Source organism: Oncorhynchus clarkii, chromosome 30 (assembly GCF_045791955.1).
Source record: "Oncorhynchus clarkii lewisi isolate Uvic-CL-2024 chromosome 30, UVic_Ocla_1.0, whole genome shotgun sequence".
In the NCBI taxonomy this organism is placed as follows: Eukaryota; Metazoa; Chordata; class Actinopteri; order Salmoniformes; family Salmonidae; genus Oncorhynchus; species Oncorhynchus clarkii.
The window spans coordinates 29,311,715-29,338,788 of record NC_092176.1 but is presented as its reverse complement, the minus strand read 5'-3'; the positions used below and the strand labels follow the sequence as shown (position 1 = coordinate 29,338,788).

The 27,074-nt window shown below is 42.4% G+C and overlaps 1 protein-coding gene and 1 long non-coding RNA gene across 3 annotated transcripts; one reads left to right on the top strand and one right to left on the bottom strand.

The window, feature by feature from the left end:
- Positions 1-5,894: 5,894 nt before the first annotated feature.
- Positions 5,895-12,824, bottom strand: LOC139389845 (VIP36-like protein). Of its 2 annotated transcripts, XM_071136821.1 has the most exons (9): positions 12,581-12,824; positions 11,002-11,120; positions 10,529-10,646; positions 10,219-10,301; positions 9,994-10,017; positions 9,403-9,564; positions 9,193-9,307; positions 8,416-8,535; positions 5,895-8,244 (listed from the first exon to the last, which is right to left on the bottom strand). In XM_071136821.1, the coding sequence occupies exons 1-9, from the start codon at positions 12,822-12,824 to the stop codon at positions 8,102-8,104; spliced, it is 1,128 nt and encodes a 375-aa protein (XP_070992922.1). In that variant the 3' UTR covers positions 5,895-8,101. The 2 variants fall into 2 exon arrangements, with proteins under 2 accessions (XP_070992922.1, XP_070992923.1); XM_071136822.1 differs by lacking the exon at positions 9,994-10,017 and having other exon boundaries at positions 12,581-12,799.
- Positions 12,317-19,459, top strand: LOC139389846 (uncharacterized). The gene is made up of 4 exons (XR_011629436.1): positions 12,317-12,400; positions 12,509-12,594; positions 18,607-18,682; positions 18,904-19,459. It is a non-coding gene; the product is annotated as an uncharacterized lncRNA (long non-coding RNA).
- Positions 19,460-27,074: the final 7,615 nt, after the last annotated feature.

The following is a 27,074-nucleotide window of genomic DNA, read 5'->3' as shown; positions in this document are numbered from 1 at the left end:
CAATATCCTTGCCTGTAAAGCCCTTTTTGTGCAAAGCAATGATGATGGCGCATGTTTCCTTGCAGGTAACCATGGTTGACAGAGGAAGAACAATGATTCCAAGCACCACCCTCCTTTTGAAGCTTCCAGTCTGTTATTTGAACTCAATCAGCATGACAGAGTGATCTCCAGCCTTATCCTCATCAACACTCACACCTGTGTTCATGAGAGAATCACTGACATGATGTCAGCTGGTCCTTGTGACAAGGCTGAGATGCAGTGGAAAAGTTTATGGGGGATTTAGTTCATTTGCATGGCAAAGAGGGACTTTGCAATTAATTGCAATTCATCTGATCCCTCTTCATAACATTCTGGAGTAAATGCAAATTGCCATCATACAAACTGAGGCAGCAGCCTTTGTGAAAATTAATATTTTTGTCATTCTCAAAACTTTTGGCCACGACTGTACTACTGTTGTTTCAGCTGTGTCTGAAACAAAACAAAAATCTAATAAAAATAATAATATAAATTATAATATCTCAGTAGAATCTACTGTAAAAACTAAAAATCACTGAAGAGGACACGGTACCGTACAAACAAATCGATACAAATTAGTCCACAACGTTCCCTCAGTTAAAACAGCAGATATAATACCTGGGTACCACTATACTTTTGGGTGTTGACTGTTGACAGGTAAGGGCTGGAGGTGACATAAGACAGAAAGAAGAGAGAAAGAAGAATCAAAGGGAACTCTGCAGGACAATATTTGTTGTCAGACACCTAAGTGAAATATATACTTCACAGTAGAGTCGCCCCTCTATACACAGAATCACAATGTTTGAAGTTACAAGTAAATGCCAGAGCAATGAATAGAGCGCAAAGCCAATCATATGCAAGGACCTTTTCATACATTCACAGAGTGGGTGGAGTCCCTTTCACTTGATCCTGTACTATTAACATTTTAGTTATTTAGCATACACTCTAATACAGAGGAATTAGGGTTAAGCTCCTTGCTAAAGGGTACATCAAAAGATATTTCACTGGGATTTGAACCAGTGAGCTTTCCGTTACTGGTCCAAAGCTCTTAACCACTAAGCTATCTGCCGCTCAAACATAAACACCAGTCATCTTCACCTCCTGGCCTTGGCTAAACAGGTAATTACTTTGTTTACAGTATTGAGTAATCACCAATGCAAAACAGTCCAATGTTTATCTATCAGGCTTGGGGACAATTCCATTTAAATTCCAGTCAATTCAGGAAGTACACTAGCATTCCATTCAAACCTCTTCAATAGCTAGGTTTCCATCCAGTTGCGACAGATTTTCATGAAAATATTCTAAAATCCGCATAAAGAAAATATGCGCATTTTCCCTCCAGTTGTATTTTCCACCAAACTGACTTGTCGCAGATATAAAAATCAGTGCGTGATGTCTAGTGCACAAAAAAAAATTGCTTACATTTTCATGTTCTGAATAAAAATCGAATGTTCACTGTGTTTCCCCTTTTCAACTCTATGGATAGTTTTGTTACAAAAACTGTCGAGTTAAATAGCAAATGTGCCAACTCTGGCACATCGGCTCTAGCCAACAGCTCGGAGACAGTGCGGGAAGGCTAGTCTACATGATGAGATTATGGAAAAGAGCGAGAATGTTTTAAATGTATTTGTCAAAACAGAAGTCAAGCATTGGGATCACCATGTCACCAGAAGAAGACCCTTGACATTTATTGGAAAGGAGCATCAAGCTCATACCATGCACTTTCACCACCTTGTGAACTTCATCATCTGTCGCCTAATTTAACCGGCATGGTTTCCCGATTCGCAGTGGGAGGACCAAAGCAAATCGTATTGGTCACATACGCATGGTTAGTAGATGTTAATGTGAGTGTAGCGAAATGCTTGTGCTTCTAGTTCCGACAGTGCAGTAATATATACCAAGTAATCTAGCAAATTCACAACGACTACCTTATACACACAATGTAAGGGGATGGAATAATAATATGTACATATCAATATATGGATGAGATATGGCCATGCGGCATAGGCAAGGTGGTTTAAACTACAGTATATACATATGAGATGAGTAATATAGGATAAGTAAACATTATTAAAGTGGCTTTATTTAAAGTGACTAGTGATACCTTTATTAAATCCATTTATTAAAGTGGCCAGTGATTTGAGTCTGTATGTTGGCAGCAGCCTCTCTATGTTAGTGATGTCTGTTTAACAGTCTGATGGCCTTGAGATAGAAGCTGTTTTTCAGTCTCTCGGTCCCAGCTTTGATGCAGCTGTACTTACCTCGCCTTCTGGATGATAGCCGGGTGAACAGGCAGTGGCTCGGGTGGTTGTTGTCCTTGATTATCTTTTTGACTTCCTGTGACATCGGGGGCTGTAGGTGTCCTGGAGGGCAGGTAGTTTGCCCCCGGTGATGTGTTGTGCAGACCACACTACCCTCTGGAGAGCCTTGTGGTTGAGGGCGGTGCAGTTGCCGTACCAGGCGGTGATACAGCCCAACAGGATGCTCTCGATAGCGCATCTTTAAAATTTTGTGAGAGTTTTTGGTAACAAGCCAAATTTCTTCAGTCTGTTGCGCCTTCTTCACCACGCTGTCTGTGTGGGTGGACCATTTCAGTTTATCCGTGATGTGTACGCTGATGAACTTAAAACTTTCCACCTTCTCCACTGCTGTCCCATTGATGTGGATGGGGGGGTGCTCCCTCTGCTGTTTCCTGAAGTCCACGATCATCTCCTTTGTTTTGTTGACGTTGAGAGGTTATTTTCCTGACACCACACTCTGAGGGCCCTCACCTCCTCCCTGTAGGCTGTCTCGTTGTTGTTGGTAATCAAGCCCACCACTGTAGTGTCGTCTGCAAACTTGATGATTGAGTTGGAGGCGTGCATGGCCAGCCACGCAGTCATGGGTGAACAGGGAGAACAGGAGAGGGCTGAGAAAGCACCCTTGTGGGGCCCCAGTGTTAAGGATCAGCGGGGTGGAGATGTTATTTCCTACCTTCACCACCTGGGGGCGGCCTGTCAGAAAGTCCAGGAACCAGTTGCACAGGTTGAGACACAGGGTCTCAAGCTGAGACTGAGATGCTGAGATGTAGTCAATGAACAGCATTCTTACATAGGTATTCCTCTTGTCCAGATGGGATAGGGCAGTGTGCAGCGTGGTGGCGATTGCATCGTCTGTGGACCTATTGGGGCAGTAAGCAAATTGGAGTGGATCTAGGGTATCAGGTAGGGTGGAGGTGCTATGATCCTTGACTAGTCTCTCAATGCACTTCATGATGACAGTGAGTGCTACGGGGAGATAGTCATATAGTTCAGTTACCTTAGCTTTCTTGGGAACAGGACCAATGGTGGTCATCTTGAATGTGGGGACAGCAGACTGGGATAGGGATTGATTGAATATATCCATAAACACACCAGTCAGCTGGTCTGCGCATGCTCTGAGGACGCGGCTAGGGATGCCATCTGGGCCGGCAGTCTTGAGAGGGTTAACAAGTTTAAATGTTTTACTCACATCGGCCACGGAGAAGGAGAGCCCACAGTCTTTGGTAACGGGCCATGTCGGTGGCACTGTATTGTCCTCAAAGCACGCAAAGAAGTTGCTTAATTTGTCTGGGAGCAAGACGTCGATGTCCGCGACGGAGCTGGTTTTCTTTTTGTAATCCGTGATTGTCTGTAGACCGTGCCGCATACATTTCGTATTTGAGCCATTGAATACGTTGTCTCTATATTGACACTTTGCTTGTTTGATAGCCTTGCGGAGGGAATAACTACACTGTTTGTATTCAGTCATGTTTCCAGTCGCTTTGCCATGATTAAATGCGGTGGTTCGCGCTTTCAGTTTTGCATGAATGCTGCCATCAATCCATGGTTTCTGGTTAGGGAAGGTCTTAATAGTCACAGAGGGTACAACATCTCCTATGCACTTCCTAATAAACTCACTCACCGAGTCAGCGTATATGTCGATGTTATTGTCTGAGGCTACCTGGAACATATCCCAGTCCACATGATCGAAGAAATCTTGAAGCATAGAATCCGATTGGTCAACCAGCGTTGGATAGAGATAAGCCCGGGCGCTTCCTGTTTTAGTTTTTGCCTATAGGAGAGGAGCAACAAGATGGAGTCATGGTCAGATTTGCTGAAGGGAGGGTGGGGGAGGACCTTGTATGCATGGTGGAAATTAGAGAAGCAGTGGTCCAGTGTTTTGCTCGATCAGGTACATCAATCAATGTGCTGGTAGAATTTAGGTAGCCGTGTTCTCAAATTAGCTTTGTTAAAATCCCCAGATACAACAAATGCAGCCTCAGGATATATGGATTTCCAGTTTACATAGAGTCCTGTGAAATTATTTCAGGGCCGTCTTTCAGGGCCACTAGGAGCGTCGCTTCTAGGTGAGCATGTTCTTGTTTGCTTATGTCCTTATACAGCTGGTTCAGTGGGGTCTTCGTGCCAGCATCGGTTTGTGGTGGTAAATAGACAGCTACGAATAATATCTCTTGTTAGATAGTGTGGTCTACAGCTTATCATAAGGTACTCTACCTCAGGCAAGCAATATCTCGAGACTTCTTTAATATTAGACATCGCACACCAGCTGTTATTGACAAATTGACACACACGCCCACCCCTCATCATACCAGACATACAGTAGCTTCTCTGTCCTGCCGATGCATGGAAAATCACGCCAGTTCTATATCATCTGTCGTCGTTCAGCCACGACTTGGTGAAACATAAGATATTGCAGTTTTTAATGCCCCGTTGGTAGGATAGTCTTGATTGTATATTATACATTTTGTTTTCCAACGATTGCATGTTGGCCAATAGAATGGATGGTAGTGGAGGTTTACTCACTCGCCTACGAATTCTCAGAAGTCAGCCCGACCTTGGCCCCTCTTTTCTCCATCTTTTCTTCACGCAAATGACGGGGATTTGGGCTCATTCCCGAGAATGCGGTATATCCTTCACGTCGGACGCGTTAAAGATAAAATCTTTGTCCAGTTCAAGGTGAGTAATCGCTGTTCTGATGTCCAGAAGTTATTTTTGGTCATAAGAGACCGTAGCAGCAACATTATGTACAAAATAAGTCACAAACAATGTGAAAAAACGAACAAATTAGCAAAGTTGGTTAGGAGCTCATAAAACGTCAGCCTTCCCCTCCGGTGCCATTCTTAATAGCCAAAAAGCACATGGAAAAGGATATGTAAAGCCACATTTCAAACCACCTTCATAGGTGGCTTAAAGTCGGATACAATCCTGATTCCTGGCCATGCAACTCCTGTCTGAACGGTCAAATCTGATTTATTTGCTCTAAAGTGGTATTAAGACTGTAATTTGGCATATCTTGTTGCTTGCTAAGTACTCTGTTGACAGTTGACAAGAACATGTGGTAGCTAACTAGCTTGTTAATTGTTTACAAACAAATTAGTGAATGTGCTAAAAAACTAAACAGCCACTTAGCTAGCTAGTTTGTGGCTCTGTGGCTAGACAAAAATGACTTGTTTTGAAAGTTGGATCATCTTATCCTTTGAGGTTTTAAAAGTGTTCGTACACTATGATATTGAACATTCAAATCAACTGTGAAACGTCCATTGCAGACATTCTTGTCACCTTAGCTTGCTACATAACTTCTGAGTGTTAGGAAGCACCACCACCAAATCGGCCTACAACACTGCGCACACACCCGTCATTACTATGACAACTATTGTAGCCATGTCAGCAAATTACTGCTGGCTGAACACACACAAATCCGATTTGGTCATTTGTAACTTGCTGTTTGGACTGTCAGTATTCCAAAACAGATTTGAAAAACAAAACTGATTGAGCATTAAGCCCTGCAATGTGAACAAGGCTTAAGAGAGGTAAAAATACATGGCAAAATATGTTTCCAAATGGGCAAGATTAGGAATGTTTTAGATTAGAAACGTTTATTCAAAAAGATTTGACACAGGAGCACTACAGTGCACATTCTCTTCATGTACACAAACAAGATAATATTTTAGTGGTAAATTTCAAAACTTCACATTTTCATTCCACTGAAATAATTATTTAAATAGTAAAGTTTGAGTGGGTTTCTTCAAGATATCTTATGATGACAATAAATTACTGTCATATCACACAGCCCCAAACATAATTAACTAGAGACGTCAACATTTAATTAAGTAAACATTTTGTGTGAAAACAGCACATCGAGCCCCATCCATTCGGGCTTCGTTATGAACAAACAGAAATACACCGCTGGAGGGTCTCACATACGACTTTTGACCTCCTATAAACTGACATATCCTGGGTCGTATTCATTAGTGAAAACCATAGCAAAACTTTTTGCAATGTTAACAGTTTACCTAAACCGTTTTACTCAGTGGCATAGTGCAGTTCAAGGTCCAAATAAGCAGTATTATAGCTAATCTCATGGTATTTTACACATTTCGCCATGAGGCCGAGATAAAATGTGCTACGCCAGTGGTTTTACTACAGTTTGCACTAATGAATAGAATACAACCGCAGTGGAGGCTGCTGAGAGGAGGACGGCTCATAATATTGTCTGGAATGGAATGGCATCAAACACCTGGAAACCATGTGTTTGATGTATTTGATACCATTACACTCCAGCAATTACTACTAGCCCGCCCTCCCCAATTAAGGTGCCACCAACATCCTGCGAACCCAGGTAAGGCACCAGGAAATAAGTGGCTGGAGAGGATTGGTAATGTAGCTTTGTAAATTAGATTACAAACTAAGGCTACTTATTTAGGGGTTACAGTTCAGCCATACCCAACAGAACCACCATTCCTACACAACCACTTCAGATAACTCAGTTCACATTTGAGGCTCAATGTGGATGGTCAATGTGTAGTTTTTCATTACAGGGTAAAAACATGTCAACATAGAAAACAACAAAAACACTCACAGGTCAACAACACACAATTGATCAATCATAAAGGTCAAATAAAAGGTTGACATTTGTTGGTGTACTAGACAAACAGTTACTTCAAATCGAGTTAACACAAACACTTAATTCATTACAATAAATATATTTGCCACATGTGAGACGATCTGTTTCAATTAAGTGCTTGAGATAGTTGTGTGCTTGACACAATGGCTGGTAAACAACGGTTTGTTAACTTAAAACCTACAAAGGAGGGTCGAGAGTCTCAGAGAAAACCGAGTGTGTAACTTTGATCAAACAAATGGGAGTAGCATCCAATGACCTGCACAGTACGATATATCGATGGTAGTAACAGCACAGCAATACAGAATTGTCAAGGGCTAGAGGCTAGAATTGTTAACTAGAGGTTGTGTGTGTACATAGTGATTCATGGGCCTGTATTCAAAAAGTTACTGCATTGATCTAGGATCAGCTCCCCCGTCCATATAATCTTATTCATTACCATCTAGAAGGCCACACCTACTCGGAGATGCTTTGTGGATATGGGCCCTGATCTTAAACTGGCCCTAGCTAGGCACTTAAGTTCAGAACAACTATATCTCTCATTACACAATTATTGTGGCAGCTTAATATAATACTTCTTGTGGGCGTTTCATGTCAGTGCAAACAATTCTGTGTCTCAACGGCAGAACATGACAGCAAGGCTATAGTGCAATACCAACCACAGAGCACTATTCTCACAGCCATCATGCACATCACACATAGGTGAGTGCAGTGTGCTGATGACAGTGTCAACGATTCACAGGTCATGGTCTCCTTTCCTACAATAGCTAACTTCGGCATGTGTTCAACACGGAGGTGAAATAAAGGGCAACAAAGACGAATCTCACAGTATTAAAAATGAAAAGGGTCACATTTGATTTATTTTGGCTGAGATAGGTTCATTTCTCTCAGTTGAGGTATTATTGAAGTAAGGGGATTGTTATGTAGTAAAGCTATGTATGGCAGACAGCATGTTGGTTGTATGTTGTTTAAAAATCTATGTGCTCCTTCACAGGCTCTTGCGCTCCTTCACAGATTATCCCCCTCTCTCAGACAGCATCCCAAAATGCCACCCTATTCCTTATGGAGTGCACTACTTTTGACTAGAGCTCTATAGGCCCTGGTCAAAAGTAGTGCACTATATAGGGAGCCATTTGGGATGCTGACGGACTATCCCTCTCTCCTCTCAGTAGAAACGTTTGCGGCTGTTTTCCTTCCAGCGCCCGTACATGACCACCGCCACCACTCCCAGTACGAAGACACCGATGATGGAGAAGACTATGGTGAAGAAGAGCTGGACTCCACTCATCCCCTCCTCTTGCACCTCCACTGTAATGAAAGACAAACACAATCATGAAATTAAGACATTAAAATCAAATGCATTAATTGAAATGGACAGGCAAAAACAATTATCACACATTTTCTGAAACAAACAATTTCTGCAAAAACGATTAAATGATGCATGCAAGATGTGAAAACCTTGCCATTGTATAATCTTACCTTTATTCAATTGCTCAAAGTTATCAACACTGGGGACAGTGAGCTCTTCCTCCTCCTCTTCCTCCTCAGGACGCTCCACGGTCAGCTGGTACAGCTTCATAGAGATCAGATCATGGTTGTCTTGGAAACGACAGGAAGGGAGAAATGAATACAATTCAACATTCAGAATATTTCCTAATACATTTTTTACATTTCACACTTTATTCAGACAACTGGAAAAAGAGAGGGAGACAGGAACAGAGATCACATTAGGAAGGGTGGAGGTGGGGATCGAACCCAGGACTTCAGCATTCCCGCTACACCACGGGCTTTCCACCATTCTCCATTCAGAATTGACATAGATCTGATTAGTATGAACTTATCAGATTCTAAAAATATTTGAGAATAATGCAGATAGTGAAACACAAAGACAGTAAGTATTGTTCTGAGATGTTCAGACAGAAGACCAGACCAGTCCCTGACAGGTCTCCAGTAACAGAGACAGTGCTGTTCTGAGATTTTGGACTCCCGAGTGCCGCAGCGGTCTAAGGCACTGCACCTCAGTGCTTGAAACATCAACACAGACACACTGGTTCAAATCCAGGCTGTATCACAACCGGCCGTGATTGGGAGTCCCATAGGGCGGCACACAATTGGCTCAGCATTGTCCGGGTTTGGCCAGTGTAGGCCATCATTGTAAATAAGAATTTGTTCTTAACTGACTTGCCTGGTTAAATAAAGGTTAAATAGAAAATAGAACAAATAAAAAGATGTTCAGACAGTGGACCAGATCAGTACCTGACAGGTCTCCAGTAACAGAGGAGGCTCCAAAGAAGTAGCCCTGAGGCAGCCGCACCCCTGGTAGGTCCAGACAGTCCCGCCACTGCTGTTTGCCATCAACATCAATCTGTATCTGTAGGACATGAGGTCAAACATAGGTCAATATGTTACTAAATGCTAACAGCCACCTTTTACTTTATTAAATGTGGTGCTGTGTGTTTCTCTCACAGTCAGTCTGTTTTTGGTGTATCTGATGAGGAGGAAGGTGTCATGGGGAATGTTGCGCACTAGGGCCGTGCACCCGCCAAGCTCCGTAGACTGGCCATCACGATCGTGCTCATATGCCAGAGTCCCGTTTCCCACCATACCTGACACGTATGGAAACACCCTCTGCAGAGACAAACAGAAGTAGTTGTGATATGCCAGGTGTTTGTCATTCAGTGACCTGAGACACACTTGTTACATCTAAAAAGGCACCCTATCCCCTAATAGGGCTCTGGTCAAAAGTAGTGCACTATATAGGGAATAGGGTGCCATTTCAGACACAACCATTGACTAAATGCATGAAGTTCTGCCAGAGTTATATTCTCAGGGAAACAGGAACAACTTCTGACACTCGTCTTTCAACGTACCACATATTGCACAAAATGGATGAGAGTTGAGACGTCACCCATCAAACAAGTCAGAGACACGTAAATGATGTGTGATGGCCGACATGGATGGGACAGGTTGTGGTGTGATGAGGTTATAAATAAACAAAACATGCAATTCAATTCAGGGGAAAATGACTGGGCTTGGCTGATAGTTTACTGTAGCTACCTGAGTTGAAGGGCTGTACTTCTTCTGTGTGTCCAAGAGGGAAGCAAGGAAACACAGGTCGTAGCATAAACACAACACTGTACACCCAAACCAATTACACACAATCAGTGTTTGGGAATAGACACATCCCCATAATAAATAAATGTTGGGCTGTCCACCTGAGTGAGTGAGTGTAGGCTATTTGATCTGAGTAGGGGGATTGGGCAGAGGGGGGGATTGGAGTACCTCATGGTTATTATTTTCATTGGGGTAGGTGTCCAAAAATACTCCAAGGCCGGTGAAGAGGTTCATGTTTCCAAACACAGGACCTGCAAGTGTTAAACCCCAGCAGTCAACACTTTAGGGAGGCAATTCTGACAGCGTTGTAATATTAACAACACTAGAGACTTGAATCTTTTAACCTTGGTGTGCATCCAAAATGGCACCCTATATTACCTATATGGGGCACTACTTTTGAACAGTAGAGCACTATATAGGGGACAGGGTGCCCTTTGGGAAACCCTGGTTTGTGTGTTAGACAGTGCAAGCGCAGTACCTGTCTGCATGCGTTCTTTGGTGTACCACAGAGCCATTCCATCTCCATTCAGGTTCTTCTTCCCCTGGCCATGGATCTTAAAGTGCACCTGCAGCTCCCAGTCCCTCAGGTAACAGGGCTGTGGTAGGAGACCATACAGGCAGACATAGACAGTACAGTGAATGAGGAAAAGCAGGTTGTGGCACGGCATGTTACCTGAGTGCTCTCTGTCATAATATGTTCAAATGCTATGTCCTATATAGAGTAGTACATGTAGTCAGAAAGAATAGTCCTAATTTATGCTAGTGTTACTACAAATGAGGTGAAGTGATTGCCGTAATTTGTGGCGTGTCTGCTAAGCCTATAGGTTGATGTTATGATGTTAGAGTTCTTAACAATACAGCGACGTATGAGTCTTGGGTTGTTCAAGGATAAGCAGTAGCGTGCTGGTGGGTGCTGGTATGGAGAGTGGGGATGGAGAGCGCTTAACTCACAATGCGGCTCCAAACTGCTCCTTGTCTGCTCTGCAAGTCAGGGGTCAGTCGCACATGCTCAGTGGTGATTATGGCGTTGCCCATCAGGTCCCAATGGGAGGAACTGGAGGAGCCCACCCCTACCCAAACAAACACAATCAATCCCTATACATAGCTTGATAACTTGATATAGGCATCTTTGTCCAGTGGTCTCACCACTGTATCACAGCAATGTGAGAATATTGTAGCTTACCTTTGAGAACAAATCACAATCTTTGTCCTTTATATATACAGTACCAGTCAAAAGTTTGGACACACCTACTCATTCAAGGGTTTTTCTTTATTGTTACTATTTTCTACATTGTGGAATAATAGTGAATACATCAAAACTATAAAATAACACATTTGGAATATTGTAGTAACCTAAAAAAGTGTTAAATCAAAACATATTTTATATTTGAGATTCTTCAAAGTATCCACCCTTTGCCTTGATGACAGCTTTGCACATTCTTGTAATTTTTGGCATATATTTTTTCAATATATTTGTCTTTATTATTTTCCCTTAACCCTACCCACCCCTCTTAATTGGAGTAAACTAATGGACAACAACACTTAGGTTCCTACTTCAAGCTTATACATACTATTTACATTTTACAGACCCAATGCACTTTACAACAGTTAACTTTCGTTTGTTTTTAATCCCACCCTTCAGCTACCATCAACCCCTCCATCCAGATTGATTTCTACATTGACATATATTTTTAACTGTGCTGTTTCACAAAAATTCAAAATATAAATTTCTCAGACACAGCATATTTTACATTTGTCATCTTGTTGTTTTAAATCTCACCCTTCAGAGCCACTCAAACCTTCCCATCTATCCCCCAACACCATCAATTTATTTATATTTGCCATATATTTTTCAACACTGCTGTGATGTTTTACAAAAGTTCTGAACCTTTCTATTCTAAATGTTTCTACAGATTGTAAATTAAAGAGGAATATAATAATACTTTTAGCAAAAATGTTTTTGATCGACTGAGTGACTTTTTAAATCACCGTGTAGTGCTATCTGCAAAGTTAGCTCCAGGTAAATGTTGCACTTCAACCGAACTCTGTCCTTTTTAGAGGGATCAATGCAGAAGCTACATTTGTAAAATACCTAGTTTGCTACCCATAATGTCATCATTAAATGGTTGTTTATTGTGGTGATCCACCTTGGATAACACAATTCTCTACACATTTACATAACTACACCGTATTATTTTACTATCAATAATCTACCACCTTCCCGTATTGGGAATCATTGCGCAATAAATGCAATCCAATGAAGGTGGCACTTGTTAGCTAGGTGGGTTAACAAAATACTGCCAATACCCATATCGCAACATTAGAGACAATAGCGAATGCTAGCTATACAGTAAGTACTTTCTGATTACCTCAATACTGGTTTTGTAGAAGACAAATGTCAATATTTGTATACGTTGTCTGGAAATCAAAAGATAAAATCATTCTGAAACCAAAACAGGTCGCAGCAAAGAAGAACGCGAAGGGGGAGAGATTTTCGACACAACACCGGCAAAAGACAGCCCAACGTTACCTTGGTATGGTTTGGTAAGCGAGTGCTCCCTTTTTAAAAAGTCATCCATTTCGTAGCCATCGTCTGCCAGACACTGCCACGTTAAAATAAGGACAATCGTAAACAGACATGTTAATTTATGATTGTTTCGCTGATTAAACATAAAACCAAATATCTGAAAACTGCTCAACCGAAACCAATTAGACTTGCTCATGGTGGCGGCCATTCTTCTTCTTCTTCGGTGGTGTTTATCTGCGGTTGCCATCCAATGTTATGGTGCATTACCGCCACATACTGTACTGGAGTGTGGGCCAGAGACATGAAGAAACGAAATGCTACCTATTTTTTATATAACCTTTATTTAACTAGGCAAGTCAGTTAAGAACAAATTCTTATTTACAATGATGGCCAAACCCGGGCGACGCTGGGCCAATTGTGCGCCACCCAATCACAGCCGGGGATGCAGCCTGGATCCTGCCAGCGGTTTCTCTTTAAAAAAATATTTGAGACTGTATCTAATGATGCTCTTTAAACTAATTTCCTGTATCCCCTTCTCCCTCATACAGGATCTCAGCCTCTATCTTTCCCTCTCATACTGCCCATACTGCTCTGCTGTCTCTATTTCCTGGCATTAACCACATTTTCCTGTTGGATCCTTTCCAATCACATTTAAAGTCTTATTCATCCGGCTGTGTCCCACCCTTAGTCTTGTGAAAATAGCCTCCTCTCTTCTGTCTCTTCCTGCCGCCCCCTCCTACCCAACTTGACGTACCAGTAACTAGAACCATTCAACGCTGGTTTGACCAATCAAAATCTAAGCTTTAAGATTGTTTTTATCACACGGATTGGGATATGTTCCGGTCAGCCTCAGAGTATAACATCGACCTATACACTGACTCGGTGAGTGAATTTATAAGGAAGTGCACTGGAGAAGTCGTACCCACTGTGACTATTAAAACCTACCCTAACCAGAAACCGTGGATGGATGGTGGCATTCGCGCAAAACTGAAAGCGCGAACCACCGCATTTAACCATGGAAAGAGGTCTGGGAATATGTCTGAAGGCAACCAAACAAGACAAGGCAATCAAACAAGCGAAATGCGTGTACAGGGACAAAGTGGAGTGGCAGGGTCTACAGGAAATCACGGACTACAAACAGAAAACAAGCCACGTCACCGACAACGACGTCACGCTTCCAGACTAACTAAATTGAGGATAATAAAGTGCCACCATTGCGGCCCGCTAACAAGAACTGCGCCCTCCCTCCTTCTCCGTGGCCGACATGAGTAAAACATTTAAACTTGTTAAACGTCGCAAGGCTGCTGTCCCAGACGGCATCTCTAGCAGCGTTCTCAGAGCATGCGCAGACCAGCTGACTGGTGTGTTTACGGACATATTCAATCGCTCCCTATCCCAGTCTGCTGTCCCCACATGCTTCAAGATGACCACCATTGTTCATGTACCCAAGAAAGCAAAAATAACTGACCTAAATGACTACTGCCCCATATTACTCACTTCTGTCATCATGAAGTGCTTTGAGAGACTAGTCAAGGATCATAGCACCTCCACCTTACCGACCACCCTAGACCCACTTCAGTTTGCGTACCGCCCTAACAGGTCCACAGACAATGCAATTGTCATCACGCTGCACACTGCCCTATCCCATCTGGACAAGAGGAATACCTATGTGAGAATGCTGTTCTTTGTCTACAGCTCAGCATTCAAAACCATAGTACCCTCCAAGCTCATCATCAGCTGGAGGCCATGGGCCTCAACCCCGCCCTGTGTAATTGGGTCCTGGACTTTCTGACGGGCCACCCCCAAGTGGTGCCCCACAAGGGTGCATGCTCAGCCCTCTCCTGGCTCTCCAGAAGGTGGTGCGGTCTGCACAACGAATCACCAGAGGCAAACTACCTTCCCTCCATGACACCTATAGCACCCGATGTCACAGGAAGGCAAAAAATATAATTAAAGACAACAACCACCTGAGACACTGCCTGTTCACACCGCTATCATCCAGAAGGCGAGGTCAGTACAGGTGCATCAAAGCTGAGACCGAGAGACAGAAGAACAGCTTCTATCTCAAGGCCATCAGACCGCTAAACAGCAATCACTAACTCAGAGAAGCTGCTGCCTACATGGAGACCCAATCACTGGCCACTTTAACAAATGGATCACTAGTCACTTTAAACAGTGCCACTTTAAATAATGCCACTTTAATAATGTTTACATACAGTTGAAGTCGGAAGTTTACATACACTTAGATGGAAGTCATTAAAACTCATTTTTCAACCACTCCACAAATGTATTGTTAACAAGTCGGTTAGGACATCTACTTTGTCTACTTTGTAGACTTTGTCTACTTTGTGCATGACACAAGTAATTTTTCCAACAATTGTTTACAAACAGATGATTTCACTTATAATTCACTGTATCACAATTCCAGTTGGTCAGAAGTTTACATACACTAAGTTGACTGTGCCTTTAAACAGCTTGGAAAATTCCAGAAAATTATGTCATTGCTTTAGAAGCTTCTGATAGGCTAATTGACATAATTTGAGTCAATTGAAGGTTTACTTGTGGCTGTATTTCAAGGCCTACCTTCAAACGCAGTGCCTCTTTGCTTGACATCATGGGAAAATCAAAAGGAATCAGCCAAGACCTCAGAAAAAAATTGTAGACCTCCACAAGTTATCCTTGGGAGCAATTTCCAAACGCCTGAAGGTACCACGTTCATCTGTACAAACAATAAGTATAAACACCAAGGGGCCACGCAGCCGTCATACCGCTCAGGAAGGAGATGCGTTCTGTCTCGTAGAGATCAACGTACTTTGGTGCGAAAAGTGCAAATCAATCCCAGAACAACAGCAAAGGACCTTGTGAAGATGCTGGAGGAAACAGGTGCAAAATTATCTATATCCACAGTAAAACAAGTCCTATATCGACATAACCTGAAAGGCCACTCAGGAAGGAAGAAGCCACTGCTGCAAAACCGACATAAAAAAGCCAGACTACGGTTGGGGACAAAGATCATACTTTTTGGAGAAATGTCCTCTGGTCTTATGAAACAAAAATAGAACTGTTTGGCCATAATGACCATCGTTATGTTTGGAGGAAAAAGGGGGAGGCTTGCAAGCCGAAGAACACCATCCCAACCGTGAAGCACGGGGGTGGCAGCATCATGTTGTGGGGGTGCTTTGCTGCAGGAGGGACTGGTGCACTTCACAAAATATATGGCTTCATGAGGAAGGAAAATGATGTGGATATATTGAAGCAATATCTCAAGACATCAGTCAGGAAGTTAAAGCTTTGTCGCAAGTGAGTCTTCCAAATGGACAATGACCCCAAGCACACTTCCAAAGTTATGGACAACAAAGTCAGGGTATTGGAGTGGCCGTCACAAAGCCCTGCCCTCAATCGTATAGGAAATTTGTGGGCAGAACTGAAAAGCGTGTACGAGCAAGGAGGCCTACAAACCTGACTCAGTTACACCAGCTCTGTCAGGAAGAATTGGCCAAAATTCACCCCAACTTATTGTGGGAAGCTTGTGGAAGGCTACCCGAAACATTTGACCCAAGTAAAAAAAAAATTACGGCAATACACTCAACTAGTATTTGGTAGCTGATGAAAGAAATAAAAGCTGAAATAAATAATTCTCTACTATTATTCTGACATTTCACATTCTTAAAATAAAGTGGTGATCCTAACTGACCTAAGACAGGGAGTTTTTATTAGGATAAATTGTCAGGAATTGTGAAAAACTGAGTTTAAATGTATTTGGCTAAGGTGTATTTAAACCTCCGATTTCAACTATCTTACGTTACTCATATCATATGTATATACTCTGTTTTATACGATCTATTGCACCTTGCCTATGCCGCTCGGCCAACGCTCATCCATATATTTATATGTACATATTCTCATTCACCTCTTTTAGATTTGTGTGTATTAGGTAGTTGTTGGGGAATTGTTAGATTACTTGTTAAATATTACTGCACTGTCGGAACCAGAATCACAAGCATTTCGCTACACTTACATTAACATCTGCTAACCATGTGTATGTGACCAATACAATTTGATTTGATTTGGAACTTTCCGAAGAACTTGGAATAAATGTCTGCCCTGAGTGTCTCTATTCCATTACTCCTGCCATCTCGGCACCACCACTTTTTACCTCTGCCTTGTTCATTGAAACATTCACATCCCCACTACTAAGTGCTTGTTTAGTCAGTACATCAGCTGCCTCGTTCCCCTATCTGTGTAAATGGTCACAAAATCCTGATATACAATATCCAGATGTCTATTAAATGAATTAGATGGATCAACCCCCTCCCTATCTTTCCGTAGTCTCTCCAACACTTCGAGATCAACTACTGGAGGAGGGGGTAGCCATGGTGGGTTCACAGGAATAACTGCCGTGGGGCTAAACTCCCTTCCATAGCGTCCCATCTCCCTCGCCTGGGTATTACCCACCCACCCAAAGCTCATGTTCTGTCCTCTCTCATGTTCCCAGCATATGTGTAGAATCCCTTTCGCAGGATGAGACACCCATGTCCCTGTAGGTTGACCCAACCAAGCCCCCCACTTCTTCCCTGTCAAACAGAGCATAACATTTAGCACCTTTTTTACACTTTCCCACCACTCTCTAAATGTGTTCTGCCCAGGTCAGCCTAGAGTCAAAGTACACCCCAAGGAACCTGAAGGCCCCCACTGGTGGCAGCCATCTTGCTCCTCCTATTTCAAAAACAAGCATGTGCACATTTCTCATTGGATTTTTTGTTTTAAGCCCTTCAACCATTGGTTAAATCAACTGCCCAGTATTTTTTTTAAATATTTTTTTATATAATCTGTATGAATCCCAAAAGTCTACTGTAGAGGGCGCAATTTGAACATTCAATCTAGTCAATTGAGGACAACAGTACAGCTTAGGTGGCAATACTTGATATACATTTTTTGCATGTAAGTAGCCTACGATTCTCCATAAATTATGCCCATCTATGGGAATTTCACATAAATATTTTATGAATGCATCATTGATTATCTGTTTCAGTTATAGCAGTCAGGGCATCAGGTTTGAACATTGTAATTTACAGAAAGCAGCTCATGTCTTGGCCTAGCACAGCAGGGAGTCTGAACTTTTGAGTGTGGCATTGAAGTTTATCACAGGCTCCTCAGGGCTCTGATGTCTGACCTCCTTGCTGTCACCCTCTCACTTGCACTATCAGTGCATTTGATTCACAGAAGGCATCATTATTTATATAATCTAGGTTACTATACCAAAGTAAAGTTGTAGAGATGCATTTTATCACAAAATTACTTACATTTGACCATTATTGTTGAAAAAAGTGCTGGATTTATTAGGAATGATGGAAGGAGTAAGGAATGTATAGGTAAAGTTCCCCAAATGCAGGTCAACCACTATGAGTTAGCACATTCTGATCCATGCGTACAGTACATCTACTCATCCACAAAGGGTGATAGTGGGTGTGATTAATGACATTGACTATTGACAACTAATTGGCGCCAGCCGTCTTTTTTGGCAACATCCTAGGAGGAATTAAACTAATGCAGTTTACTGTGGGAGATGTTATTGCTCCCCAGAGAGAGGCTGGTCATTGAGTAACAAATTGAAGCGGGAATGAGATGGAAATGAGAGCGCCGATATGTAGGTGTTAAGACTTCCACAGATCATAAGGATGCAGCAAGTGACTTTAAATCATCAGTATTTCCCCTATATGTCCCTAGGGAAGATATTGCTTACATTGGAAAAGCTGCTGCTGAATGTCAGTTTATAGCTGAAACCTGAAACACCCCAGTCAGTCTGCCACATCCACTTTCCGACACCCACACAACACCATTTGTGCTTTCCATAATCCTAATTCCATAGAAATACATTCGGTATAGGTCTGAGTGTCATAAACCACTGATATACTGTATCGTGTGTGTCCTTTACTCAGCTTTGTGAGTGTGGAGGGAATTCAGAGCACCAGACCATGTTATTTACTGTCTTCTCCTGCTGTGTTGGTCTACCGCTTTATTCATACCAGGTTGCACCTGTTCCCATGGCCGTGGAGGGAGATGGGGGGGGATATCGTCATGTGTTGCTGCCTATGAGATAGGAAGGTATTATTTTTAGAAGATCAAGCTCTTATCTTGTCATGTTTTTCAGAGTCCCCTGTCACCAGGTTATCTGGTATAGCATACCTTCAGTGGCAGAAATCACCAATATATAGCCTACCACCGTAGGTCTAACAAATCCAGGTTGCGAGTGTACGTAGACAAGCTATAATGACATACAATACATTTATTTGGTACAGATTGTCTATTTCTTGTTGTCCCTACAGACTGCATGAAAGTGGTTGGACTAGGCGTAATCAAACTTTCTTGGCCCGTGACAACAGTGATGGATGGACCAGCCTGGAGACATGGGAAACAGTACAGGTCCATGCACACCATTAGCACCTCGTATTACTGTGTCTGATCATTCTTAGTGCATTGCGTTTCCTTTTGACTTCAACCAGCCCATAGAATGGTTGCACAGCATTTTAAAAACCTGTTCTGTCTGTCTGTCCCATCCATCCTCCATATCTTTACCAGTTGTTCACATATTCTACCATTACTGCCATGTCTCATTGTTGCATGCAGTTAGCTGTAAAGCAGTCTATTTTACAGTGTAAAGGATGAATTCTACACACAGTTGGAACTCTCTTTCACTTCAAATCATGCATTGATTTGCGTAACAATTTAAATTTGGCATGTATTGACTTACACGATAGATGATAGGTTCACAGGAGGTTGGTGGCACCTTAATTGGGGCTCGTGGTAATGACTGGAGGGGAATCAGTGGAATGGTATCAAATACATCAAACATGGTTTCCAGGTGTTTGATGCCATTCCTTTTGTGCCACTCTGGCCATTATTATGAGCCGTTCTCCCCTCAGCAACCTCCAATGATAGGTATAGCTATTTAGATAATCACAATGTAATTATTTGGTATCAGTTCAGTGTTTTCATTTTTAAAATATATTTTCTATGTAAATGTTTTATTTTTTAATCTGATAAAGTGTATTTACAATGATGTTGGATTACTCTGATTATATGGATGTATTTTTTACAAAGGTGTTAACCAGGACAGAGTTAATCCGGAGCATATTCATTGTGCCTTTTCTTCTTCACATCCATTGTGTACCTGATAATGATGAGATAATGAAGTGCCCTTAATGCTTCCTTTGGCAGGACAAGCTTCCTATAATCAATAGCCATTTATCCTGGCAATAACTGTCCTCTTTATCTTCCTGCAGACTGCACACATTAGGAACAGCCAAACACCTATAGAACATAAATATTCACACTATTCAAATCAAAGGGCCTGAGGGAATATTGTCAAGCCCGTCGCTAGGACAACAGATAGAGTGCATCCCAAATGGCTCCGAAGTCTCTATAGTGCACTACTTAGTCAAAAGTACGGCTCTATATAAGGAAAATGGTGCCATTTTGGACGCACCCATAGTGTCGGATGTCCTTTCATGTGTTTCTTCTTCCTTATAGCTGTTTGTGCTGACAATAAGGAAAGCACATCGTCTTAATCGAAACTATAATTTCCAAACTATCCTCTTTTAGGGATTTGTTATCCAGGCACATAAGTCAATATTTCCCAGTCACAGTGACCTCATAAACTGTTGGGAAACACTAAATCCGTCATAGTATACTCATTGGTCTGCATGGCGTTTACCGGTAACAACTTAGTATACAATATGGTATATTGAAACAACCATAGGCAATCATCTGCCACGAGAGACAGCTGGAATGAGATGTTTTCCTTATTTACAAAGAAAGAATACACACAGTGTTACAGGATCCTTTGATTCTGTTTGGCCCTGTCTGGGGGTGTCCTCGGATGGGGCCACAGTGTCTCCTGACCCCTCCTGTCTCAGCCTCCAGTATTTATGCTGCAGTAGTTTATGTGTCGGGGGGCTGGGGTCAGTTTGTTATATCTGGAGTACTTCTCCTGTCCTATTCGGTGTCCTGTGTGAATCTAAGTGTGCGTTCTCTAATTCTCTCCTTCTCTCTTTCTTTCTCTCTCTCGGAGGACCTGAGCCCTAGGACCATGCCCCAGGACTACCTGACATGATGACTCCTTGCTGTCCCCAGTCCACCTGGCCGTGCTGCTGCTCCAGTTTCAACTGACCTGAGCCCTAGGACCATGCCCCAGGACTACCTGACATGATGACTCCTTGCTGTCCCCAGTCCACCTGACCGTGCTGCTGCTCCAGTTTCAACTGTTCTGCCCTATTATTATTCGACCATGCTGGTCATTTATGAACATTTGAACATCTTGGCCATGTTCTGTTATAATCTCCACCCGGCACAGCCATAAGAGGACTGGCCACCCCACATAGCCTGCTTCCTCTCTAGGTTTCTTCCTTGGTTTTGGCCTTTCTAGGGAGTTTTTCCTAGCCACCGTGCTTCTACACCTGCATTGCTTGCTGTTTGGGGTTTTAGGCTGGGTTTCTGTACAGCACTTTAAAATATCAGCTGATGTACGAAGGGCTATATAAATACATTTGATTTGATTTGATTACATGTATAAAAATGTTACAGTTGTATACAGTTCCTGAAATTTCTGAAATCAATTCAAATTAGATGCCCTTCATTCAGTTAGCTATTCAACTGCAATAGCATCGAATAGTCCCCGCGAATAGTCCCCGCGATATGCAACTGTTCAGGGAAGTCAGGAACCAATACACGCAGTCAGTCAGGAAAGCTAAGGCCAGCTTCTTCAGGCAGAAATTTGCATCCTGTAGCTCCAACTCCAAAAAGTTCTGGGACACTGTGAAGTCCATGGAGAACAAGAGCACCTCCTCCCAGCTGCCCACTGCACTGAGGCTAGGTAACACGGTCACCACCGATAAATCCATGATTATCGAAAACTTCAACAAGCATTTCTCAACGGCTGGCCATGCCTTCCGCCTGGCTACTCCAACCTCGGCCAACAGCTCCCCCCCCCCCCCCCCCCCCCCCCCCCCCCCCCCCCGCAGCTACTCGCCCAAGCTTCTCCAGGTTCTCCTTTACCCAAATCCAGATAGCAGATGTTCTGAAAGAGCTGCAAAACCTGGACCCGTACAAATCAGCTGGGCTTGACAATCTGGACCCTCTATTTCTGAAACTATCCGCCGCCATTGTCGCAACCCCTATTACCAGCCTGTTCAACCTCTCTTTCATATCGTCTGAGATCCCCAAGGATTGGAAAGCTGCCGCAGTCATCCCCCTCTTCAAAGGGGGAGACACCCTGGACCCAAACTGTTACAGACCTATATCCATCCTGCCCTGCCTATCTAAGGTCTTCGAAAGCCAAGTCAACATACAGGTCACTGACCATCTCGAATCCCACCGTACCTTCTCTGCTGTGCAATCTGGTTTCCGAGTCGGTCACGGGTGCACCTCAGCCACGCTCAAGGTACTAAACGATATCATAACCGCCATCGATAAAAGACAGTACTGTGCAGCCGTCTTCATCGACCTTGCCAAGGCTTTCGACTCTGTCAATCACCATATTCTTATCGGCAGACTCAGTAGCCTCGGTTTTTCTGAAGACTGCCTTGCCTGGTTCACCAACTACTTTGCAGACAGAGTTCAGTGTGTCAAATCGGAGGGCATGCTGTCCGGTCCTCTGGCAGTCTTTGTGGGGGTGCCACAGGGTTCAATTCTCGGGCCGACTCTTTTCTCTGTATATATCAATGATGTTGCTCTTGCTGCGGGCGATTCCCTGATCCACCTCTACGCAGACGACACCATTCTATATACTTCCGGCCCGTCATTGGACACTGTTCTATCTAACCTCCAAACGAGCTTCAATGCCATACAACACTCCTTCCGTGGCCTCCAACTGCTCTTAAACGCTAGTAAAACCAAATGCATGCTTTTCAACCGTTCACTGCCTGCACCCGCACACCTGACTAGCATCACCACCCTGGATGGTTCCGACCTTGAATATGTGGACATCTATAAGTACCTAGGTGTCTGGCTAGACTGTAAACTCTCCTTCCAGACTCATATCAAACATCTCCAATCGAAAATTGAATCTAGAGTCGGCTTTCTATTCCGCAACAAAGTCTCCTTCACTCACGCCGCCAAACTTACCCTAGTAAAACTGACTATCCTACTGATCCTCGACTTCGGCGATGTCATCTACAAAATTGCTTCCAACACTCTACTCAGCAAACTGGATTCAGTTTATCACAGTGCCATCCGTTTTGTCACTAAAGCACCTTATACCACTCACCACTGCGACCTGTATGCTCTAGTCGGCTGGCCCTCGCTACATATTCGTCACCAGACCCACTGGCTCCAGGTCATCTACAAGTCCATGCTAGGTAAAGCTCCGCCTTATCTCAGTTCACTGGTCACGATGGCAACACCCACCTGTAGCACGCGCTCCAGCAGGTGTATCTCACTGATCATCCCTAAAGCCAACACCTCATTTGGCCGCCTTTCGTTCCAGTTCTCTGCTGCCTGTGACTGGAACGAATTGCAAAAATCGCTGAAGTTGGAGACTTTTATCTCCCTCACCAACTTCAAACATCTGCTATCTGAGCAGCTAACCGATCGCTGCAGCTGTACATAGCCTATCGGTAAATAGCCCACCCATTTTTACCTACCTCATCCCCATACTGTTTTTATTTATTTACTTTTCTGCTCTTTTGCACACCAATATCTCTACCTGTACATGACCATCTGATCATTTATCACTCCAGTGTTAATCTGCAAAATTGTAATTATTCGCCTACCTCCTCATGCCTTTTGCACACAATATATATAGACTCTCTTTTTTTTCTACTGTGTTATTGACTTGTTAATTGTTTACTCCATGTGTAACTCTGTGTTGTCTGATCACACTGCTTTGCTTTATCTTGGCCAGGTCGCAGTTGTAAATGAGAACTTGTTCTCAACTAGCCTACCTGGTTAAATAAAGGTGAAATAAAACAAATAAAAAACAAAGCAGACATGCTAAACCATGAACATAGCATTCAGTATATTGATGGTCCTTCCATAATTTGTAACCTGAAATGGTAATGGATGGGAAATTATCCATCAGGTTAAGAGAGTAAGGTGTTATGTTTTTAACATCTGTGTCATTGAATTTTCAACACTCTCTGGAACCAAAGCAAGACCAAGGTCACTTGAATTTCAGCATTATCATAGCCAATAAAAAAAACTTAAATTGTCAAACTTTTCATTAAAGGACAACAATACAAGGAAGAGTTAGTTATCCTTGGTTTAAAACCGGCGTGGCACTCAGGATTTTGTGTGGGCACTGTATTGATTAGTTGTGTGTGTGGGGCAGGGGATTGATATACTTTCATTTAGCTAAAGACCATCTGAGTGAGCACTGTGCACTCACACTCAAATACATCTCCCATTGTCCCAGGACCAAAATAAGAAGCATGGGAGTGACAATTGACTAACACCAAGTGACACTTTGGATTTAGACACAATGATCAACGGAATCCTCACATTTATGACATACTAAAAGGGTGTGATTAACTAATAATTTTATTTATTAAACTGATAACAGTTTGTCACTGGAGAGAATTCTCAAGGTCCTTGTATGTCTTAGCAATCAGTGATTTTCAAAATGGTATCACCAATGACATAAAACTGAGGGATACACATACTAGTAAAAAAAAGAAGGTATTTTAATAGCCTTCTTTGTTTTTATTGATCTATACAATATATGGCATATTTCTGTTCACTGTCTGGCTTTCAAAATAATAGATAGTTATCTCTAAGTCTCTACACATCACCAGTGGGAAAACCAATTTTATAGTCCACAACGCATACAAATAGATGTTTTGCAGCATAAAGGACTTACATATGTTTTCTTATTAAATAACAGGTAAATAAAATGGAAAATGTATTATGTGTCATGTTTTTGGCATTTGAAAGTGTTTTTACATGGTGCCAAAGTCAAGGGACAGCATTTACCACTGCAATTCAATAATTACTCTTTTACTTCCTGCTACATTGATGAAACGCAATACCTTGAGGGTCTTCTTTTCAGAGAAGGATCAACATTATATATCCCAAGAGAATGTCAAACTCTGAGAATGTTAGGGAAGAGGGACTAAGGTGTGGAGAGAGTGGCCTCTTTCATTCAGAGATAATGCAAAAAAGGATTGTGCTGGATAACTAATTTCTGTGTTCTATTCATGTGCTTTTCTAATAACCGTTTCCTGTGTTCATGCAAGTGACTGACTGAACAAATCCTCACTATCAGTAGCTGCAATTTGGCAGTACGCCCAGACCTTTGTTTTGAGAACAAAATATATCTTATTTTCAAGGTCTCAGCTTAGAGAGAACAAGCATCGTATTGGTCTGTCACATGTTATGAACCAGTATTGGTCGGTCACATGAATGAAACAAAGCGCTATTTATGAATTAATTACGCTTAATCATGCAAATATAACTTGTCTGTGTATAACCGTAAATAAGACAACTGCTGGGACTGCCCCAGGAGAGCTCCTGATTGATATGTGTACTATGGTGCATTGAGTTGGTTGGAACCTCTCCAGCACGCTGATAATAAAGGATGTTTCATTTAAGATTGACTAAGTCTCCCTGGTGGTATTTTCCATGACGTGGTGGTGAATTGTCACGACAGGATATGTCAGTAACAAGAACAAAGCACGTATCTATTCTGCCTACTTACCTACCCCTAATTAAAAGGCCTGATGGAGGGATTTGGAGATTTTATTTTATTTTAGAGTGGCCAATCTCTTCAAGAGGATGTTGGGAGGACAAATGCTGAGGGCAGCCTTTGAGGATGGTGTGTGTGTGTGTGAATATATATACAGTGCCTTGCGAAAGTATTCGGCCCCCTTGAACTTTGTGACCTTTTGCCACATTTCAGGCTTCAAACATAAAGATATAAAATTGTATTTTTTTGTGAAGAATCAACAACAAGTGGGACACAATCATGAAGTGGAACGACATTTATTGGATATTTCAAACTTTTTTAACAAATCAAAAACTGAAAAATTGGGCGTGCAAATGTATTCGCGCCCCTTTACTTTCAGTGCAGCAAACTCTCTCCAGAAGTTCAGTGAGGATCTCTGAATGATCCAATGTTGACCTAAATGACTAATGATGATAAATACAATCCACCTGTGTGTAATCAAGTCTCCGTATAAATGCACCTGCAGTGTGATAGTCTCAGAGGTCCGTCAAAAGCGCAGAGAGCATCATGAAGAACAAGGAACACACCAGGCAGGTCCGAGATACTGTTGTGAAGAAGTTTAAAGCCGGATTTGGATACAAAAATATTTCCCAAGCTTTAAACATCCCAAGGAGCACTGTGCAAGCGATAATATTGAAATGGAAGGAGTATCAGACCACTGCAAATCTACCAAGACCTGGCCGTCCCTCTAAACTTTCAGCTCATACAAGGAGAAGACTGATCAGAGATGCAGCCAAGAGGCCCATGATCACTCTGGATGAACTGCAGAGATCTACAGCTGAGGTGGGAGACTCTGTCCATAGGACAACAATCAGTCGTATATTGCACAAATCTGGCCTTTATGGAAGACTGGCAAGAAGAAAGCCATTTCTTAAAGATATCCATAAAAAGTGTTTTTTAAAGTTTGCCACAAGCCACCTGGGAGACACACCAAACATGTGGAAGAAGGTGCTCTGGTCAGATGAAACAAAAATTGAACTTTTTGGCAACAATGCAAAACGTTATGTTTGGCGTAAAAGCAACACAGCTGAACACACCATCCCCACTGTCAAACATGGTGGTGGCAGCATCATGGTTTGGGCCTGCTTTTCTTCAGCAGGGACAGGGAAGATGGTTAAAATTGATGGGAAGATGGATGGAGCCAAATACAGGACCATTCTGGAAGAAAACCTGATGGAGTCTGCAAAAGACCTGAGACTGGGACGGAGATTTGTCTTCCAACAAGACAATGATCCAAAACATAAAGCAAAATCTACAATGGAATGGTTCAAAAATAAACATATCCAGGTGTTAGAATGGCCAAGTCAAAGTCCAGACCTGAATCCAATCGAGAATCTGTGGAAAGAACTGAAAACTGCTGTTCACAAATGCTCTCCATCCAACCTCACTGAGCTCGAGCTGTTTTGCAAAGAGGAATGGGAAAAAATTTCAGTCTCTCGATGTGCAAAACTGATAGAGACATTTGATTTGTTAAAAAAGTTTGAAATATCCAATAAATGTTGTTCCACTTCATGATTGTGTCCCACTTGTTGTTGATTCTTCACAAAAAATACAGTTTTATATCTTTATGTTTGAAGCCTGAAATGTGGCAAAAGGTCACAAAGTTCAAGGGGGCCGAATACTTTTGCAAGGCACTGTATATACATATACAGTGGGGCAAAAAAGTATTTAGTCAGCCACCAATTGTACAAGTTCTCCCACTTACAAAGATGAGAGAGGCCTGTAATTTATAGCATAGGTACACTTCAACTATGACAGACAAAATGAGAAGAAAAAAAA

Excerpts from the sequence above, each read along its gene's own strand:
- LOC139389845 (XM_071136821.1), bottom strand. The coding sequence starts at position 12,824 with ATGGCAACCGCAGATAAACACCACCGAAGAAGAAGAAGAATGGCCGCC. Across the intron at positions 10,302-10,528 it reads CAAAGAACGCATGCAGACAG|GTCCTGTGTTTGGAAACATG; the intron begins GTACTGCGCTTG and ends TAACACTTGCAG. Across the intron at positions 9,565-9,993 it reads AGTACAGCCCTTCAACTCAG|AGGGTGTTTCCATACGTGTC; the intron begins GTAGCTACAGTA and ends TTGTCTCTGCAG.